Raw genomic sequence first — 21,988 nt, forward strand, 5'->3', positions numbered from 1 at the left:
CGACTCATTCAGTCGCATCAATTTGGACCCCATTCATCATAGTCGCTACAATTTTCCTTCTTTTAATTCTTTTCTTAAGGCTTTGATCTTCAAGAACGACTAGACTGTCGCCAAATGACATTTGGTGATACTGAAATTAGAAGATGCTCCAACAGCACAAAATTTCTGAAACTAAAAGAAAAAAATTCGAAAACGATGGACAGATCAAAAACAAATGACCAACGAGCAACAAGACAACTAATTTTGTCAATACCCGACAGTCAACTGTGTCCAATCAAACTTTTTCAATTATTTGTTGAAGAATCCCCCATCATGTCAATTTTACCTGACTCTCCACTTTATTTAACCCCTATACCCATTTCAAGATTGGAGAGAAATGACGGTAGTGTTTGGGTCATCGTTAATGTAAACAGCATGTGATAAAGCCGGAATAATGGGAAGGAAAACAAATCACTCATAAAGACTGCAGTCTCTGAGCTTACAGAAGCAGAAACACCTCTAAAAAATATTATAAAAAAACAACAGGACATAAACATGTCTCTTGGCTTCAACATTACGATGGTCCTCTTCAGGAGAGAGAGCACAAATGGATAAAGTAACATTTTATGTAAATCAACAATCACAAGTACTGAATGCAAGACAGACTCAACAAAGGACAGGTCTACCCCATCAGTCGCCAAAGCAGGCAATAAAAATGAACAAATCTGCACAACTATTGCTACAACCAGTTCATCAATATCTACAATGTTGTCAGAAAATTTTCTAAACGAGCTTACCTCAGTATTCTACGGCACTGCATTCAATAACTGCACATTTAACATAAATATCCACAGAAAATAGGTAATCTGATAAAAAAATATTACAACATCAACCGCAAGTCTAGACATAATTTTTCCTGACATGTTTCAGGCAAAGTTTTAAAGTGTATCGATTTTGTGTTTCACATTTTTAAGGGCGGGCTTCTACATGGTCCGAAATTACAATAAAGGTCAAAAACTGTATATCAATTACACCTTGAGATAAAGATAAAAATCAATGGCAAAAAAACAATTTTCCCAATTACTGGCTGTACAGAGTTATTAACATTTGAACAGTTTGTTGACATTAACCAGGGGTAGAAAATTATAACTATTTAAATTGATTTCCCATTTCAATGTTTTTTGGGTTTTTTTCTTTTGCGTTTAACCATTATTAAATATAGCCTCCGCTCTCGCTCTCTCTCATGTACAACCACACACATACATACACTCACACATACGTGCAAACAGAAACAGAAACACACAAATAACATTTCTATTCCTATTGTAATTATTATGAATTGTTAAAATAATCCTTCTGCATACGTGTAAACAGAAACAGAAACACACAAATAACATTCCTATTGTAATTATTAAGCATTCTTAAACTAATCCTTCTGCCTCACAATCTAAACAATATCTGCAATTGATAATGGAGGAAAATATAAGATGCATAATATCCGTAATCTGATTTTCGAAAGAAAAAAAACCCCAAATCAACCAACTAATATTCTCTTCCATTTTAAAGCCTATCATTCACCATAGAACTGGAAAAAAAAAGATATGATTTTAATCCACGACTTTTCAATGCAAAGACAAATTACACCATCAGTTCATCCATCCAACAGATATTCATGTAAGTTCCATGAAACTTATAGGGCTAAAACAAAACGTCTCCAGAGAATAAATATAAATATAAGATATAATATATGCAAATTTACAAAGCGCATTTGTGAGATATCACCAACCTCATAATGCACTTGACAATGCTTCTTTTGTAACCAGAGCAGGTCATATGGTGTAAAACTTCCACTTTATACAGTTTGAGTCACATCTTAAGATGTTCTAACAACTTACAATATCGGTGACTGCTTATCATCTGAATTGAGTGGGCAAATGTGCATGAACCTAGAACACAAAACAAGGGGAAATATTTTGCAATAATTGACACCTTCCAGTCATTGACCATGCTCAACAGTGCTTGCATTTGTTACAAGATGAGATACTGTATCACTTGGCCATTGAGACCACACATAAGAAGACCACCTCCTAAAATAAGCTTCCTTTGGTGCTCATCCTCACACTAAAAAGGTTTGGACCACAACTTGGGTCAATTCCCCTCTATGGCTACATACCCGATGTAGATACCTTTTTGTTCAATATGATGACATACATAACTGTTTGTTTAACATGGCTACAAACTTTCATAATCCCCACCACCACCACCACCGCTTGGTCCTAGAAACGCTTCCAAATCATTCTCATCATTGTCTAAAGGCTCCTCTTCCTTGACCGTTTTCGTCTTTTTCTTCTTCTTCTTCTCCTTATCTTTATCTTTCTTTCCGTTGTTTGTTGCTGAGGCACTGCTGTGACTGCTAGTCTTTCCGGAATTTTCTTTCTTTCTATCTTCTTTATCCTTGTCCTTCTTCTTCTTTGATTTCCTCTCTGTCTTATCGTTGTCCTAATTTAGAGGAAGAATCACAGTGTTGAAAAGAGGTGCAAGGTTATGATGATTGTAATGCTTGAATGACAGTTTTATTTATTTTTCAATTGAGGACAACACTTTTTAATCTACCACTACTACTACTTACTATAACAAATGCTATTGTTACTACTACTACTACCACTGCTACTACTACTGCTTCTACTACTACTACTACTACTACTACTACTACTACTACTACTACTACTACTACTACTACTACTACTACTACTACTACTACGACCACCACTACTACCATTCTACTACAACTACTACTACTACTACTGCTGCTACCACCATATCTACTCCTATTACTGCTACTATTAATCATCATCATCATCATCTTCATCATCATCATCACTGTCTTGACGAAAGCAGTATGTGTACATTGTCACTAAATCAGAAAAATAACTATTGCAGTGAAAGCCCTGACATAAGGAAATCAAAATCAATTTGTTGAACTGACCTTTTCTTCTTTTTCCTTCTTTTTCTTCTTCTTTTTGGAAGCAACGACTACACCGGCACCGGCATCTTCCTCTTCTATATCAGAGGCCACATGTTCTAGATTGAAAGACAACGGCAATTGAATAAATGTGTTAACTCAGAGTCAGAAGCTCCTGTGCATAAACCTCAAAGACAGAGTAATCTTTTTATTGCAATTACAAATGTGCAGTCCCTCAGAACCACAGAAAACCCATGGACCTGGAATTTGTCTAAGTATCTGTAGCATTAAATTGGGTATGCAACAATTGCTTGCTATCCTTTGGACAGGACACTAGTCTATCACAAAGTGCTTTCCAACAGATCGAACAGACCCAGCTATTCAATCCCTGCTGGGTGCAAAATAGGATCATAAAAATAGTAACTGCACCCATAAAACTGGGAATGTAACAATTTCTTACTACCCTTTGGACAGGACACTAGTCTATCACAAAGTGCTTTCCAACAGGTCGAACAGACCCAGCTATTCAATCCCTGTTGTGTGAAAAATAGGATCACAAAAATAGTAACTGCACCTTGATCCCTTCACTTATGTGGTGACTTTCAAACTATCTGGACCCCCGTAATTACTCAATAATTTTTTTTCATTCTTTAATTTGCAAAAGTGTAACAGTCGTTAAATAAATGTTTAACAAAATGTTGAATCAAATATGTAGTTATAATCTCACTACAGTACCACAAAGTTTAAGAAAAATATTTTCACTGTTTTTGAAAATTGTCTTAAGTCATCAGGTTTGATTGATTCATTGCTATCTTTGTACTGCTCAGTTTAACGTCAGATTTATAGGTTATGGAACATTTGTTCACTTAACTCAGGTGTGAATGAGAACCCTGTTATAAGCCTTGAAGATTATTGTAAGAGTGTCGTGTATGAAATGGAAATTTGGTTCCGAATGGCCTATTAGGAGAATAAATAAGCATTGAGAGGTGCATTTAGTACAGTGTGGTGAATTCAAATGTCCTATGTTCAGGTGTAGTACTTATTTCTTTGTTTTATTTACATCACTGTTAATGTTTAATGAAAGAAAACAATTGAAAAAAAAAAAAATTTTATTTCTGAAAATGTTTACTTTTTGTCTCAAAATAATTCATCTATTATCTTATCCAGCCAGTGTCACATTTTCACACCTATTTTGACTTTCTCCAACTGCTTCAAGTACTGACTAATTTAGTAAAAAATGTTAGAACAAAAAGAACACTGAACACTTTACTTCTACTGGATGAGATGGATGTTTGACTCTAGACGGCATGACTAGGAATACACCCAGTAGCATTGTGAAGCACATCGAGCATGCTGTAAACAGTGGAAATGCTTCACATAAATTAGCATAAAAATTTTGACTAAATGAAGTATGTGTAAATACCAAACATTCCGGGCTCAAAACCCTTCTTCAACCAACAACAAAAAAATCCAATGAAAACATTAATTTTTTTTTAAAAACAGATCGACGGCAGATAAATATTTCTAAATATATTAGATCTGTTTTTTTTTAGTTATGTATTTATATTTTCATTGTTTTTTGTTCTTGGTTGAAGAACGGTTTTGAGTCTGAAACGTTCCATGTTTGGTATTTTGCTCTTTTTTAAATCTGCTAAATTCATTTTTGTTTATTACTTTTTATGTGTATGACAACTTACTGACAGTAAAAGAGGGCTCATCACTATCATCACTGTCGACAGGGAGAACTTTAACTTGGGATGAAGAAGATGATGATGGTTTGGATGACGATTTTACAACAGACTGAGATGAAGATGATGACGATGATGTAGACTTTTTCTTCTTATCTGATTTTGACTCCACTGGTTTGCTTGGCTGTGAAACGAATCAAATTAAAAATATATGTGATACTTTTTCATATTTTGAGCAGACATTCTAGGTCATTCTAGAGAGTCGAGGGAAATGAAATATTTTGATGCTGGAGTCAATGATTAACGATCAGCAAAGTTGATCCAAGACTCCCGTCAAAGTAAAATATGGTCTATAAAAGCAATGGGGCCCGTGGAACATACCCTTGCTCCGATTAAGCAGAATTTTGCATTGGATCAAAGTCAGCACTTCCAATAGCACCGCGATTCATTCATCTATGTCAGGTAGGGGTGTGAGATTTAGATTTTAAGAACACTTCCTATAAAAATGAATAGTCCAATTGACTGTTGGAGTTACAAACTAAAAATAGCAAAATCATGGAGTCATGGAGTTTTATTTCATACTTCACAGGAAAATGCTGACAGGTTCAAAGCAAGTACTGCTTGATAATGTGTCGTTCATCATGACTCAAACACCTGGTCACCTGTATATGACAGTGCCTAAAATAAAAATAATGAATATTGTAAACATGGTAAAGGAACCAATATCAAGAGCACATTAATAGTATTCTCGACAAACCATCTCCCCACAAAATAATACAATCAAAAACAAAGAATAAACCAGTACATATGTCTATGCAGTACATTTTTTAAAACCTTCTATTTGTACTGTTAGACTAAAACACTTACATCCATAAAACTGTTTTGTCAAAAAAGAAAAGTTCATAGATAAAATTTTTAAAATAAATTTATTTTAAAAATTAAAAACTAAAACGGTGCTACAATGACCAATTTAATTATGATCAAATTCTAATACTTTAATAAGCACCTGCCTCTTCCAATTTACGAAACCCATTGAAGGCACAGCATAGAACTCATCTCTTGGACTCTATTCTGCATGCATTTAAAACTTGGGAGGAACCTATTTAAAAAAATCATAATGCCATACCTTGGACTCAAACTGGTCCAGCCAGTTATTAAATTCTTCCTTTGGCAATTCAGGAACCTGCGGTGTGGATATTGCTGTTGTTGCCCCATCATCGTCATTATCATCCTCATCATTATCGTCACTATCACTGTCATCTCCTCCAGCTTCAATAGCATCTTTCCTACTCCTTTCACTATCCAAAGTCAAATTTTTATCTCCCAGAACTGAAAAACTGTTTTTATTACCCCCATCGTTGTCTTTAGTCTTTGAGTCTATTTTCTCAGACTCTGGTAACAAATCATTTGCATTTGGTGTCTGTGAAATATTTTTAACCCTATTCTCCTCTCCGTCCTCATCTTCTGAATCAGTCACCGAAATGTCAAGGGCAGATAATGCTGGTTGTGGAACTGCTCCAGTGGAGTGAGTAACTTTTCCTTTAGAGGATGAGACTGTGTTTGAAATCTTCATTTTGGAAATTTGATTTGTAATGTTATTGGTTTTCCTAGAAGCGTTTTTTATATTATCATCTTCGTCACTAGTAATATCTTCTTTATCTGCCATTATCATGGGATTAACACCATTTCCATCGTCATCTTCCTCCTCATCTTCAGAATCACTTAAAGATACATTTGCCTTCACAGCAGAATTGACTTTAACTTTATTGGAGACAGCAGATTTAACATCAACATCATCGTCTTCTTCATCATCATCATCATCGGATGCAGTGAAAACTGCAGCTGAAGTCTTGGCAGTATTTGAAGGGACTCGCGTGGTTGTAACCACCTCATCTTCAGAATCCAGGTCATCTTGAAAACCTGCCACCATGGGGTTGCCCCCATCATCGCTGTCAAAAGAAAATGAGAGAAATTTTAGAGCAAAGCCTAAAAGGAAGACTAAAAGGCCTACTTCTTTGAAAAATTCGAACTATGATTTTTGGGCTTATTGGCAAAGCAAAATAAGTTTCTAAAATTCAATAAATCATGTCGAAAATAAAAATTTGGCACTAAATCACATATATGCAAGGACTGAAACGTTATTTAATCTTACTGAGGTTAAATTGGTCACTTACAACAAAGTAAGATTTAGTGACTGGTATTATTTTCCTGATTAAAACTATGAATTTTTAGAATTTCAAGTAGGCGGTTCTGCTAAAAGGAAACTACTATATTTTGCTTTAAGTTTAACCCAATACCTACCAGACTTTGAACTTTGCTTGATATCAGTCCCAATCCCCAGATGATTATTATTATTATTATTCTGATTATTATTATTATGATTATTATTATTATAATTATTATTATTATTATTACTATTCTTATTATTATTATGATTATTATTATAATTATTATCATCATCATCATCATTATTAGTATTATTATGATGGGCACAATTCCCCGTGTGGTGTCCGGGGTCCCTCAACTGAGAGGGTCAAGAATAGCCCAACGCCAAGCCAACGTGTCGTAAAAGGCGACTAATGGTGTGTGATTCTCCCATCTTTGAGTCACCTGGTCCTCCAGGTTGGGGGTTGACAAAGGGTTAACACCCCTTTCCGTTAAACTCAAATCGTTACAGAAACGCAGACGGACAAACCAAATCCTTTTTTTAGCTTGGGCGACCGAAGAGTTTCTGGAATGACAGAATTTATGAAGGACAACAGACAAAGCCGAAAGGACTCTGCTGACCCGATGACGTCTTCGCCAAACAAGCAGTTTCGAATTAAAAGAATTACAGAAGCTGATATACAGAGAAGTCGTAAGACATAGAATGAGATAAAAAAAAGTTAGCTCGGGATGGAGAAGGATGGAAACTGTTTGTCTGTGGCCTATACCCTGACCCAGGGTGAAAAAAGCAATGATGATGATGATGACATTTAAAAGAAAGAAAAATAAGACAGGGTTTATCCATGGCAAACACCTCACTTAGTAAATTTGTTTTGTTTTGTTTTTATCTTTTCTTTTTCCTTTTTCTTTTTTTTTTTTTTACACCGTAGTCCAAATTTCTACAATAGAGATAGTTAATGGTATATTCCACATGGGTCTGAAATTATTTGAGAAGTAGCAAGTTCCAATTCTAGATAAGATATAAGATTTTTTATTAGATGAGATGCTTTTTTTTCATGGCCCCTAATATTTAAGGCCATAAGAAGAAGAATTGATGACATGGTATTTGGTTAGTTGCATCTAGATTGAAATGTTTTGTGTTTGAATCCACTGAAGACACTTTGATTTTTTTACATTTTTAAAAAGTAAATAATAGTTCTAAGCTGAAACCAGCGACCCACATTGTCAGACTTTTAATGGGGAAGCCATCATTTGAATAACCCAATTGGTTATGAAAAGGGAATTAAAGCTTGAGCATTTAAGGGTTTTTATTCCCACCAATGGGAAATCTTGAAGAAATGTATGAAGTCTTAACAATAACAATAGTCCTTCAGAGCTGTGTAGCTTGAACGGATTATATAGCATTTCTTTTTACATTGGATCGGACATTACCCTACGTAGCGGACTCAAAAGTACTTTCCACCAGATCTTAAGGACCCTGCTACCCAATCACAGATAGGTGGACATGGAGATCGGAAAGAATGTCAACTGTATTTGGAAATATTAAACTAGGGAGCAGGCACCAGTGTAATATAAAGATTTGAACAAGTGTGTATGAAAGGTGCCAGACAAAGCAAGAAAGAAAAATACGAGACAAAAAAATCAGTTTACCTCAACTTGATGTTTGGATGCCTTTGCGTGAGAGGTGAAAGCTATGATATAACTGCGAAATGTTAAAACATCCAAACAAAAATAAATTTTAAAAAAGACAAAACAGAAGTAAATGTTCATTACCTCTCTGAGTCTTCATGACCTTCCTTGGCACCAGAAGAGTCCTTGACCTCTTTGGTGTCGTCAAGGAATCCCATGTCTAGTCCGTCTGTCTCTGGGACAAAGTCCTCCACACTCTTCACAGATGGAGGTACATTTTTACTGTTGGTTGGAATGTCTGAGATTGGGATAGAGTGATTTCGATTTTAATAATGGATCTGGACTTTTCAATGTGAAATTGTATATGACCTTTCCCTGACAATCAAAATAAACATCATAATATCCAAAACAGAGATATACACATACACACCGACACTCACACGCAAACAGAAACACACAAATAACATTCCTATTGCCAATAATTCTGCCTCAGAACTTGTACAATATTGATCGATGATGAAGGAAAATATAAGATGCAAAATATTAATAAAACTGATTTTTAAAGAATAAAGCATTAAATAATTGTCTCTTCCATAGTTTCAAGCCTACTTTCATTTCTTCAGCTTATCAAATAATTGTTTACCTCAATTCTTATATCTATATTGTACTATTATCTTTAATTTTTAATTTTTTTTTTTTTTTTTAATTGTAGATAAGTAAAGTTTGACCTTGACTGTTGGGCCCAATGTAATACACTTTGTTTTTGTTTTTCTTTTACTAAAGATGCTTTTTTTTTCTACATGATATCCTTTACTGATCCTTTACTGGTTCCCCAACATCTGGGACCTTATCCCTTACTTTATATTTAGTGAAAGTAAATTTAGTTAAACAACTAAATGATGACAACATCATGTAATTGCTCGATCAGCGAAACTCTCTTCTCACCAGCAAAGACTAGTATTCATTTGTTCAAAGGTCAGTTGAGACTATTCAGAAGTGATTGGGTAGCCGGGCATGGTACAAACTTCTTTCCAATAGACGTATCCTATCCAAGAAGTAGTCCTTCAGAGCCGGAGTTTATCCCAGATTTATAGTGTGAAACAGACATTAGCAATTGCTTGCTACCTTTTGGATAGGGTGCCAGTCTATTGCAAAGTACTTTCCACCAGATCTAACAGATTCAGCTACCCAATCACTGTTGGATGGACAGGGGGGTCAGAAAAAATAAACCTCGACTGCACCCGGGATAAATCTCAGTCCCTTAGCATGTGAAGCTAATGCTCTATCAACTGAGCTATAGGGACCCAATCATATGCAAAGGTTACAAGCATTGTCTCTCAGTTTGATGCAGAAACAACAAAAGATGTTGAATCGTTTGACAAAATGGATAGGGACAGCAAGGAACAACAACACGGTGCAGAAGATGCAGGAAAGAGTGGAGGGCAGAGCCTTGATCCAAACACAGTGAAGTATGGCACAACACAAAGAGGATGATGATGGTCAGTGAAATCTAGGTCAAAAATATTTCATGCTCCTATTGAGATTATATAGTTTTTCAAGACTGCCAGACTTCTTTAAACAAGATCTGTGTTGATTTTTGTTAATCATTTTTCTTTCAAACCTAAACAAATTTAAAGAATATAGTAAAGTAAGTAGTCCTTAGAGCCATTAGGCCCATGGAGCCAGAGTTTATCCCTGTTTCAAAAGAGTGAAACGGACAATAGCAAATGCTTGCTATCCTTTGGATAGGATGCTAGTCTATCGTAAAGTACTTTCCATCAGATCTAACAGATTCAGCTACCCAATCACTACTGGGTGGACAGGGGGTCAGAAAAATTCTTGACTGCACCCGGGATCGATCTCAGTCCCTTTATGTGTGAAGCGAGTGCTCTACCAACTGAGCTTTTTTAAAAAAAGAAAAGTAAGAAAAATAAGAGGCATCAAGCTACCTAAAGTGGTTGGATGAGTTGCCACCTGGGTCGTTGTCTTTCCTTTAAATAGTCTGGAGAATATTCCCGACTTTGCAGCAGCAGCCTCCACTTGAGGGGTAGTGGCTGGAGTAGTGTGCTCTGATTGGCTGGTTTGATGTTGTGACGGATCATGTTTCTGATTGGTTGAGGGGCTATCTAGGCGATCCCCAACAGGAAGAGAACTTGGAATGGCAGGCTGAGATGCTGATCGATGTACTTATAAAAAAAAAAAAAAAGAAAAAAAGAAAGTTAACAAATAAACAAGAATTTTGATTCAGAACACTCTGCCTTTGTGTTCAATATCCGCATTAATAGCTTCATATATATATATATATATAGATTTCAACATTATGGCAAATCCTCTAATTATCTTATTTCTCTTTTATCTGAAATAAACAGCAAACCTAACTACTAAACTGTTACATTATACATAGAAGATGTCATTTTCAAACCATAACTTTACATTTCCACTGGGAAAGATCCCCATTTAAATTCCATTTAGTGCCTCGCGTGTCTTGATGAAACAATGAGCTGGATTGATTTATAAGAATCTCGCATTCCCGTAGGTTTAAATAAATTAAGTCATATCCAACAGTTGTTGCAGGCTATGATGTGTCCAAGCGTGGCTGTTGATCAAAGCACTGTAAACCTTTTAATCTTTTGCAAATGTCACAAGATCTGTAGAATTATAATAGCTCTGATCTTCTCAAACCCAAAACATTTTCCAAAGAGGAGCTTGTTTCTTTAATATTGGAAGTTTTTGTTTAACATAAAGTTCCCTCTGAAGCATTCTAAGAAGCTTTTTCCAACAAACAACAAAAGACTGGAATGTCCTGCCACCTGACATAATGGACATTGAATGCTTGGAAATTTCAAAACAGTTTTGAATGCACCATCTCATCAAAGTAATCTTTGACTGTTCCCTGTTTTGATTGGACTGTACTGTAACTGAACATTTGCAATGATGGGCTCATGAGGCCTTTTGCAAATACAAGCCATTGTAGATTGAAGATCGAAGAGTGATCGAGATTTCGCGTGGGATGAGCACTAACTTTATTTAAAATGTCACACAATTGCAAACATTTTAGAAGAGACCTAAATAATACTAATTTTACAAAATTCTATTTTGAAAATTTTCACAAAGTTAGACCAATATTTTTTTTTTTATTAAGGGATAAAATACTTAAGATAGACTTAAGAAAACAGATTAGACGGTTCTGGTCCACTTGATAACAAGTCATGCTTTGTCATGACTATAACATCATTATCCATCGACTTAGCCACATCGAGTATCACTGTTGATGTGCATATCCAAATATTTTTCTGAGTGGATAAGAAGATGAGGTCTGCAACACTTTGCAGCATTACCAGAACATAAATACAGAAAAGACTATTCCCTTACATAACTTTCTCTGATTGACGACTCGTGTGGAGTCACATATCATTCAACCTCTTAAACTATGAATTTTGTAACATTACCTCCAGCAGGACTGGCTCCATTGGACGTCTGAGGTAAGGGAACTCCCGTATCCTTGGCAACAACCAACCCACTCTTGTCCTGTTTCAACTGGGCTGTTTTGGTCACTGGCTCAGATATGTAGTCTTGCTGTTGACGCCGTTTTTTGGTCAAAGAGTCCAGGAACCTGGAGCAGGGAATCAAAGGTTCGAATACAGTCAAAGACATGCAGTGCCAGAACTGTTTGTTGTTTTTTTTTTGATTTTTTTCATTGCAAGTTTATTCAAAAAAGGGAATAATTGCAGTAGAACAAAAAAAAGAAAGAAAAGAAAAGAAAAAACAACAACTAAAGAAGAGTACCTGTGAGCCACCTTGTCAATCTACAAAAAAAAAAAATAATAATAGTTTAAAAAAATAAATATATTAAATAATAATAATAATAATAATAATAATAATAATAATAATAGTAATAATAATAATAATAATAATAATAATAAAATATAATAATAAAAATAATAATAATAATAATAATAATAATAATAATAATAATAATAATAATAATATAATAATAATAATAATAATAATAATAATAATAATAATAATAATAATAATAATAATGATAAAAATAACAATACAATTTTTTTTTTTTAAAGATGATATAAAAATTTAAAAAAACTTACAGATCATAATTCTGCTCCTCAGAATCTTCATGGATTTCTAGTTCTTCCACGGTAGATATCATGTCTTCTGTATTGGTTTCTAGCTGCTTTAGCAGGGTTTCTCTCTGTCATAAAGAGTGATTTCATCAGTTGGTTTTAGATTCAACACACAATTCATCGCATTCAGGTAATTGATAAAATGAACAAAGAAAATACTTTTTGAAAGACTAGTGGTAACATAATGTGATTTTTAAGTCAAAATGACTAAACATCAAATCAGCAGCAACGTTTTGTGCACCCTATTAAAAAATTTTTAAAAAAAGAACACCTAAAAACTAATTTAGGTAAGATGCATAATTAAATAACATCGAGAGAGTTATCTTTAGAGCTGATTTCAATATATATTGAAATAACCCAGGGATCGTTCTCTGTGCAGCACTGCAAAATGAGTTGGGGTGAGGTGACTAAAATAACTCAATGCCACACAATGCAGTGGGTGAGTATCAAACCCAGTTGCTCCAGGGTACAAAGCAAAGACGATACAGCTGAACTATTTAGAATCTTAAATTAAAATTGAGCTTTTATATAGCGCAATATCCACTAAATGTGCTCAAAGCGCTTTACAAGGGGTCTCTGACCAACAGCAACACGTAACATGTAGAACGAAACAGGACACCTGTTAAGCGATATGGTCAACGGCGAGGTACTCATTTTACACCTGAGTACGATGAGAGAATTGAGTAAAGAGACTCAACTTTGCGCTGAGCGAGGCTCAAACTTAGGTCCTTCCGATCCAAAAGCGAGTGTCATACCACAAGACCACATGCCATATGTCAAGTATAAAATGACTTGCAACCACAGACTACAGAAATTATTCAACAATGAATTAAATAAGTAAAATCAAAATTTGCATTCACCTGTAGCTGAAGAAAAGGTAAATTAAAAAACATGTGAAGATACTTCAAACCAAAGCCATTCCGCATTGATGATTCTGCATATCGAATCTTTCCAGAACCTTCAGGTCTGAAATGACAAGTAAAAATAAATAAATTCAAACATTGAGCATTTACATTGGGTAAACATAGAAAAGATAAAAAAATAAATAATAAAAAATTGAGCTTTATTTAGTGCAATATCCACTAAATGTGCTCAAAGCGCTTTACAAATGTCAACATTTAACATGTAGGACGGGACATGACGCCTGTTAGGCGATATTACAGTTTTTCGGACAAAGACAACGCTGTTAACGACCAGGTACTCATTTTACACCTGAGTATGGTGAGAGAATGTGAGTAAAGAGCCTTTTCCAAGGACTCAACTAAGCGAAGAGCGCAAGGCTCAAACCCAAGACCTTCCAATCCGAAAGTGAGTGTCAAACCACTAGACCACATAGCTGCACAATATCTTTGAATACTTACTTATCCAAACCAGAGACCAGCTGAGCTCCAACGAATATGAAAAAGTTGGATGTCTTATCATTGCACCCAAAAACTAAAAAATATTATTTTACAAGCAAACCAAGTCAAGAAAAAAAACCCCAAGGACAAACAAATTGATAAAAAATTATTCTTTTCAATTTCAACAATAAATACTCAGATTACCTCCACCCCAAACCCTTATTTTTATTACTTACCTTCCCTTCTGACAGTTCTCCACTAGATATCTGGCTTTTTCTTCCATAACAGTTCGGTGATGACCCATATCCCTATGGTTACCCAACACTAAGACAGGAAGTTGATTCGGCACTTTCTCTATCTCTCGCTCCACATAACCAAATGTCCTAAATATACGAGAGAAAGAAAAAAAAAGGGGGAGGATTGAGTTATCTTATACTTGAAATTTATTTTTGGTATCATTTAGATATGTAGAAAAAAAATATTTTTAAAAAACCTTATTAATGTTGACATATATGTTGCCTTTCACATAAGGAAGGGGGTCCTGATAGCTAAGTTCGTAGAGCACTCGCTTCACATGCATTGATCCTGGGTGAAGTCGAGATTTTTTTCTGAACCCCCCCCCCCCCCCTGTCCACCCACAGTGATTTGGTAGCTGGGTCACTTAGATCTGGTGGAAAGTAATATGCAATAGAATAGCTGCCTATCCACAGGAAAGCAAGCAATTGCTGTTGTCTATTTCGCGCTATAGAAATCAAGATAAACTCCAGCTCCATGGGACTACTATTGTTCACATAAGGATGTGTATATCAGTAACTTGTTCAAACCATTGTGTTTATTTTTGCTTTTGAATTGTCTAAAGTGCTTGCAACACTTTTATATTATATCAGTGATAGAAAAAGAATGAAAAAATCAGATATAGTATTATCCAATTAGAATATAAATTCACTAACTAGTAAAATATGAGAAAAATAAATTTAAGGGACAGACTGCTGAAATCAAGTTTAAGAGTGTATCTAGAGAAAATGTAATCTTAACTTTTGGAACTCACCACTGCTTGGTAATGTCGAAAACAAAGACGACTCCATGAGTTCCTTTATAAACGTCTAGGAACTCAGCATCCAAACAAGGCTCTTCAGGGCTCTATCTCAGGAAAAAGATTATATATATATATATAGCTGTACAAAAATTATACGAACTGTAAGGCCATTACATATCTAAGCTAATTAGCACCAATTTTTTATTTTTTTTTCGTCATTACTTTAGAAATAGAACATTTGTGTAATATTGCAAACTTAATAAAATAAGTAATTATTTTTATCAGTTCCATGACCTATCTACTACATTTTTGAACATTCATTTATTATTCGTGACCCATCAGGTCAATGTGGTATTATGATGTAGGAGTGAATCACAGGTCAAAAGGTAAATTTAAAGTTTAAATGATCTGAAATATGAAATTTCATATTTTTGCCCTTAAAGATATTTTCTTTTTTTTTTTTTCTAAATAAAACGAACAGATGAAACCTAAGTCTCATATTTTGGTTATAAATTCAATTCTCAGCATCTGAATCCCCCTGATAATAATAATAATATACAGTGGAGTCCTGATAACTACAACACTAGTGGACCAGAAAGATTAACTGACTTTAAGTAAGGCTGACTTAACCTATTATCAACGAAACACAGATGGAGAAGAGAAAATTTGGGACCAACAAGAAGTTTTGACTTTTAAGCAGAAATTGACTTTAAGAGTGTTGACTTCAAGTGGATTCCATTGTACTATTCTGAGGTGAGGATTACATTTACCTCTCTCCTTACCACCTACTTACAGCAAAATCGTCATATTTGTTACGACACAATATAATTTTTTCTTATTCAGATTTATTTCGTACATCACAAACTTTGAAGAATGATCTTTGCTTAATTAATAAGAACATAATTTTGTTTTGTAGAGAGATTGTTTGAATTTAAAAAATCATTTTTTTTCTGCCTGCCATTTTGTGAAAATACTGAAAATGGTCGGTAAAGAAAAAGTTGAGCTCACAAGAATAATGTTATTGCTTAATATTATCATTTTATAATATGAACGAAAAATTTATTATTAAATTTTGTAATCCTTATCACCATTGTGATCCACAAATAGCTGTATTTTCATTTAGGTTTGCATCTTACGATGTCACCATTTCATTCTTGATTTGCTTCAATGATTGTAGTTAAGTGAATGAATAAAAACAGAAACTTTTCAAAGAGCTAAAACCGGACACCCTGATGCACTACACCATCATGACTGACGTTTACATATATGCAGGTCTGACATCTGAACCCACTTATGGACCTAGTTTAACATTGTTGTAATGGACAATATTCTACATCATTTTTTGAGATTTCCATTACAACAGTGAGCCCATAAGGAACTGGGTTATCAGACCTGCAAATAAGTGCTCGCCGCTTATGACCCAAAGCAGTATATTTGGACTATTATATAATATATTCTGGATTTAGAGTTTTTTTTCTGTTCCTTATCCTAATTTGCTAGTCAAAAAATTATAATCCTGGGACTAGCAAGCGATATTTCAATACACATAAAGAGTCCAATTCTTTTTCTATAAATTTTCCTCAGATTGCAAAATTGGGATAGTCCCGATTTCTATCAGGGCAGTTGGCTGCCATGAGAATAGAAGACTGAAAATTATTTATTATATTTTCCTATATGTCAAAGGAAGTTGTAACATTTTAATCCCTTGCCTCAAGCATCCCAAAACATAACATAAACTACCATGGCATCTTAGCATTTGAGAATGTGACCTTTTCTTCCCTCACCCTAGCCTCATTCTCTATCTTGAGACCTTCCATCTTGCGTCTCTTCCTCCCTTTGTCTACTACGTCCCACACTTCAACCTTCACAACATCATCTGTGGCCCTGTAATTCCATTGAATAGATGCCACCTGAATAACAGAGTTAAAAAACATTATTTAGTTGCAGTTTTTGTTCAAGATCATTGGAGATTGACATTATCTGAAATATTAATTTCATAGAAATATTTTGCAAACTGTGGCTAATTTTTTTTTTTTTTTAAATGAATAAAAAATCAAAAGATCAATAAATCAAAATAAAAACGATACCATTAATTAAAAAAAAAAAAGAAAAAAGAAGACATCTATAACAGATGTATCGACACTTAGATAACCACGCCCTCTTGGAGAGTCGTCATAATGTAAACAACGACAGTGATTGGTAACTATAGCGAAATACACAGGTTTTACTATCAATGGCATGTGTCTAAAAGTAAAATACCCACTGTTCTACCACTTGATCAATAGAACTAACACGAAAAACTATGTGTAAACATAAACATTAATAATATGATCGAGAAAATCGTGTGATAACTAGTCACTCATCTGGCGGTACAAAAACAATAACAATGACCAGAGAAAGTTTGATATCATTCACATCATTGTTTATACAAGAATGTTTGTCTGGCATGTGTGAAAGTGTGTCACAAATTCAATGTTTTGATTGGTCAAAAATCTACTGGTTAATTATTTACAATATCTTGACATCAATCAATGTGCACCTGTATCTCATCCGTAGGGATATATTCCTCTTTGAACTTTTGACCCTGCAGTCTGTAGAACAGGCATGTCTTGCCAACATTTTTGTCCCCACGAATCACAATTTTCACTGTGAAAAAGAGAAAAACAATAGTAATGAAATTGGATAAATAGCAGTTTCTAGAACTATGGCTTAAAAGCATTCAATGAAATACAGCACTTGTGCATCTCCAATACCACGATGTTGTTTGCTCAAGAGGAGAAGAAGATGAAATCATTTAAATTAAACACCCAATAACAAATCAAAAATCAATAAAATGACATATTCAATTGTTTCAACTGATAAGTACCACTGTTAGTTCTTTCAAGTTCATCTCATGGTCAGGCCCTGAGCCAATTGCTATTTCTTTCATGTGAATTTCTAATTATTTTCTACTTTTGTATAAATAACATGTTTGTTACATTAAAAGAAATATACACATTCCCATGATCAGGGCTGCCAGGCAGATTTGAAAAAATATGCTCCAGCCAGATGAGTGGCGTCTCTTGGACGCCGACTTTATTTCAGAAATCACTACGAAAACTGAATTTTGATTTAAGGTATATAAAAATGTTACATTTTATAAATAATCATTTTAATATAATAGCCTGCGGAAAGAGCCCTGTAATACAACCAAACAGGCTCTTGAATGGAACCCGCAGGGCAAGAGGAAACACGGTTGTCCAAAACAGACTTGGAGGAGAAGCCTTCACCAAGATGTGTGCGTCTCCAATCTTACCTGGAGTGAGGTAAAGGTCTGGGCCAAGGATGAAAGATGAAAGAATGGTGTTGAGGCCCTATGCTTCGCCAGGAGCCAAGAAGCATAAGGCAAGTAAGTAATTTTAATAAAAGCTCTTTAGTTAAAGGTAATAGTACAATAGACACTTTAAACAAGAGAGTGCAGAGCAAATAGAGGGATTACTGAGCAGAAGAAATACATTAAACAAACTAAGCAAAGTCAATTTCAAAGGCCCCACCCATCCTCAAAATGAATTGCGATGCCCCTTCCAATCATGAATTTTCGAGGTTCTGCAATCATCTGGCAGTCGTGATGATGATACCCGAGTCTCACTATGCTTAAAATGCCCCTCTCTAAGTGATGCTTTGTATATATCCAAAACGGGTTCCACAGAACTGAAATTCCTTTTCATACAATATAATATATAACTCATCAGGTTACTTTTAGCAATAATCAAAACTGTCACTGCCTGTAGCCAAGTCAAATGTGGCAATGTGCGTAAAATACCCAATGTAAATTTCCAGAAGTGGGGAAATGAAGTTCATCTTATCTTATTTTATCTTAATTATAAATCAGCATCCTGTGTTCATTTCGTGTGCAGTTTATTGGAATGGAAGCTATATTATCTAGAACATAACATAACATTTTAACCAGAAAAGGTCTTTTTTCCTCTCACAGGTACTCTGCCTTGCCATTGGATGTCCAATGATTTGACCTCAGCCTGCTCATTAAATATTCACAACACAGCATTCCCTTTTCCATCACCATAAGTTAAGAGTGCGTATGTGCTTGTTCTTGTTAGCCTTTGGAAAGCTTTTGTCTTCAAGCACTTGATAACCAGTGTTTGTTAATCAATATGATGTTATGATGAAACTATCATGTACAATGGATGTTCCAATAGCTCAGTTGGCAAAGCTCTCTACTCACAATCAAAGGGACCAGGATCAGTCCCAGATGCAGTACATATTATTTCTGACCTCTCTATTCACCCTGCAAATATTGGGTATCTAAGCCTTTTATATATGATGGACTGTACTTTGAAATATACCCGAATCCTATCTAAAGGGTAGCATGAAATTGTGACTGCTCATTACAAAATCCAGGATAAATCATGCCTCTAAGGTCAAAGGTTTCGAGGTCTTTTTTTTATCATTTCAAAGCTGTGACAATATTTTAGGAATAAATACCTTTGAGAAATAAACATTACAAAATATATAATACCCTTTAAAAAATAGTCACTTATTTCCAGAAACTCATCATAAAAAATGTTTTTGGTGAAGGGACAAAAGATAGACTATTTTGAGTAATTGGATAAAATGAATCATCTCAAACTCTCATTAAAAACAACAATATTGTCAAAATTGTCATTATCTTTTTTTAAATTACTGTTGTATTGGACTCCTTTGGCAAATTTGCGTTGAAGTTGCTGTCCCATTGTTTGCACCCCAGATGGCGGAGTCCCAGGGGAACGAACATCTCCATCAGAGCTTTTAGTCAGAAGGCGTTTGAACAATGCCATCTTGCTAAAGGACTGTTAAAGGTTAAACGATCCTTTTGGTTGTTATTGCATCCTAAAATTAAATAAATTAAAAATTAAAAATTAAATGAAAAAATACATTTATGTGTGGTGAAAAGCATAAAAACAGTGTAACCTACAGCAGACAAGAAAGAAAAATTTAATTGTTCTTTTTTTTACAATGCTTCCAGACTCTCTTAATTTTATTTTGAGTTATTGAAAATTTCATCATACGATTTACCTATTTCTCCAATGCATAGAATGATTGAGAATGATTGTAAAGACATTTGAATTTGAAAGGATAGACATGCAATGTCCCAATGTACTGCAGCTATATGATTAAACATATTAAGTTGCTGTGGCATGTGTGTGTGTGTGTGTGTGAGTGTGTGTGTGTGTGTGTGTGTGAGAGAGAGAGAGAGAGAGAGAGAGAGAGAGAGAGAGAGTGAGAGAGAGAGAGAGTTATTAATTGATGTTTGTCCATAGTCCTGTCCTAGTCACTAGCCTAGTCCTGTCAACAATCTCCAGATTCCAGAAGAACAACCAATCATCAAGAATGCATTTTAGATATTTATAAAATCATAGTCACATCACGATAGGCGTGCTCATTTTAATGATTTAAGTCTCTCCTCCCAACGAATGAATGCCAGTACCGGTTCAATTTATTAATGATTATGCAGCAGTCGACAAAAATTGTTGAAAGTGAAGTGGTCACATTCCAATGCACTGCGCACCGAATTGCAAAAAGAGAGAATACAATAATTGAGGACTGGGAGGAAAATGAATGTTTACAGCATTTTTCCTTTTATGTTTCTAAGAAGGGGAGAAAGTGTCATTTTGACTAAAGTTAGCACTTACACACTGATCGCTGACACTAAAATTTCTTCTTCGTGTCCACCATATTTAGAATTGTCAGTCACTTGTTTTTCCGGAAGTCATGCAAAATAGAAAGTAGGCACAATTATTATCTCTCATCTTCAGAGAGCGTGTAACTTGGTCAACGCCCACGTCCACGCCCCCAGCCATCAACAAAATTTTAAGGCTCGAAATTTTAATAATAAAAATAAGCGTTTATATGTGTTACCGACGTATACTTATTTACATTTTTGGTAACCCTAATCACATGATCTCATATTGTAATGGAAATATGTACTCTCAAACCAACGCGAAACATTCCATTATAATAATGTTAAATCAAGCCCGTAAACGCATTCTGTTGTCAAATCTGCAAATGAGCACTTATCTTAGAACACAATAATTAAAAAAAAAAAAAAAAAAAAAAGACAGAAAGAAAGAAAAAGAAGGAAAGAAAAGAAAAATAGAGAATAGTTACATCTCATGTCTCAGTTGAATTGAATTATGAAATTTGACTCTGTAATGTTTCGTATTTGATGCACTGACTTCGTTCAATGAATACATATCCTACTTAACAATTAATAACATATGCAGCTGTGATTCTATACGAAATCATTATGTCTTAAGAATGGGCCCAAAAGAAAATCAGTAGCGTGTCATATTTCGTCTCGTGATCATAATATCCGTGATTTTGTGAGAGTCAACCGACATTAGGCGTGGTCTTGGTAGCAAGCGGAAACGTCAATATTATGTGAATGTGTATCAGAGGGAATATCTGTGGTTACATGACAAAAATGGGAAATTATACCCAATCGCCTGGCTTATTCGCGTTTAAAAAACAATACAGACCAAATCAGACATTGTCACTTTTTCTATTAAATGTTCACAATTTCCAGCTCCATGCACGTGGGGAGGGAGGTGGTGTTAAGCCACAGTTCTAGGTGGAATTTGTATTCCTTCCCCACTTTTGTTTGGAGAGGTGGCATCCTCACAATCAGCACCAAATGGACACTGACATTTTAATTTTCACATGACGATATCATGTTATCCTGACGCATTTGGCAGCGTCGCGGAGAATCGCCAGCAGAATCGGGGTATGCAAGTTGATGAACTTTGACAGTGCTGCCGTTAGCGTCCATGAATGTGCTGCGAATTTTTAAATATTATATGTCTTTACCTGGTATTGTATATTATCAGCTATCTGAAATAGTTGTGGGGGGGGGGGGTTGTTTGTTTTTTGTGTTTGTTTGTTTGTTTTGTTTTTTGTTTTGTTTGTTTGTTTTGTTTTTTTTTTGTTTTAGAGGATGACGTGCACAGTTTTACAGCTCTGATAACCAAACACGATTATAAGCTTGATTTAACATTGTTGTAATGGGCAAT

General features: G+C 34.8%; 1 protein-coding gene across 1 annotated transcript; it reads right to left on the minus strand.

Annotated features, from left to right (window-relative positions):
- Positions 1-2,069: 2,069 nt before the first annotated feature.
- On the minus strand, positions 2,070-20,694 carry LOC144979635 (uncharacterized). Its single transcript, XM_078926448.1, has 15 exons — positions 20,612-20,694; positions 19,624-19,808; positions 17,482-17,588; positions 16,727-16,852; positions 14,955-15,046; positions 14,143-14,289; positions 13,427-13,532; positions 12,531-12,634; positions 11,874-12,037; positions 10,374-10,610; positions 8,569-8,722; positions 5,756-6,578; positions 4,639-4,813; positions 2,966-3,060; positions 2,070-2,478 (listed from the first exon to the last, which is right to left on the minus strand). Exons 2-15 carry the CDS (start codon positions 19,754-19,756, stop codon positions 2,212-2,214), a joined length of 2,730 nt encoding a protein of 909 aa, XP_078782574.1. The 5' UTR covers positions 19,757-19,808; positions 20,612-20,694; the 3' UTR covers positions 2,070-2,211.
- Between the last annotated feature and the right edge of the window lie 1,294 nt (positions 20,695-21,988).

This window comes from Berghia stephanieae, chromosome 9, assembly GCF_034508935.2.
Source record: "Berghia stephanieae isolate SIO BIC M18660-M18661 chromosome 9, UCSD_Bste_1.3, whole genome shotgun sequence".
NCBI classification, from domain to species: domain Eukaryota; kingdom Metazoa; phylum Mollusca; class Gastropoda; order Nudibranchia; family Aeolidiidae; genus Berghia; species Berghia stephanieae.

What these genes read in the sequence shown, in the direction of transcription:
- LOC144979635 (XM_078926448.1), bottom strand. Translation starts at nt 19,756, where the DNA reads ATGGCATTGTTCAAACGCCTTCTGACTAAAAGCTCTGATGGAGATGTT. An exon ending in TGGAGCCAGTCCTGCTGGAG is followed by an intron (nt 10,611 to 11,873) that starts GTAATGTTACAA and finishes TTTTTTTATAAG; the next exon opens with TACATCGATCAGCATCTCAG. An exon ending in AACTCATCCAACCACTTTAG is followed by an intron (nt 8,723 to 10,373) that starts GTAGCTTGATGC and finishes TCCCAATCTCAG; the next exon opens with ACATTCCAACCAACAGTAAA.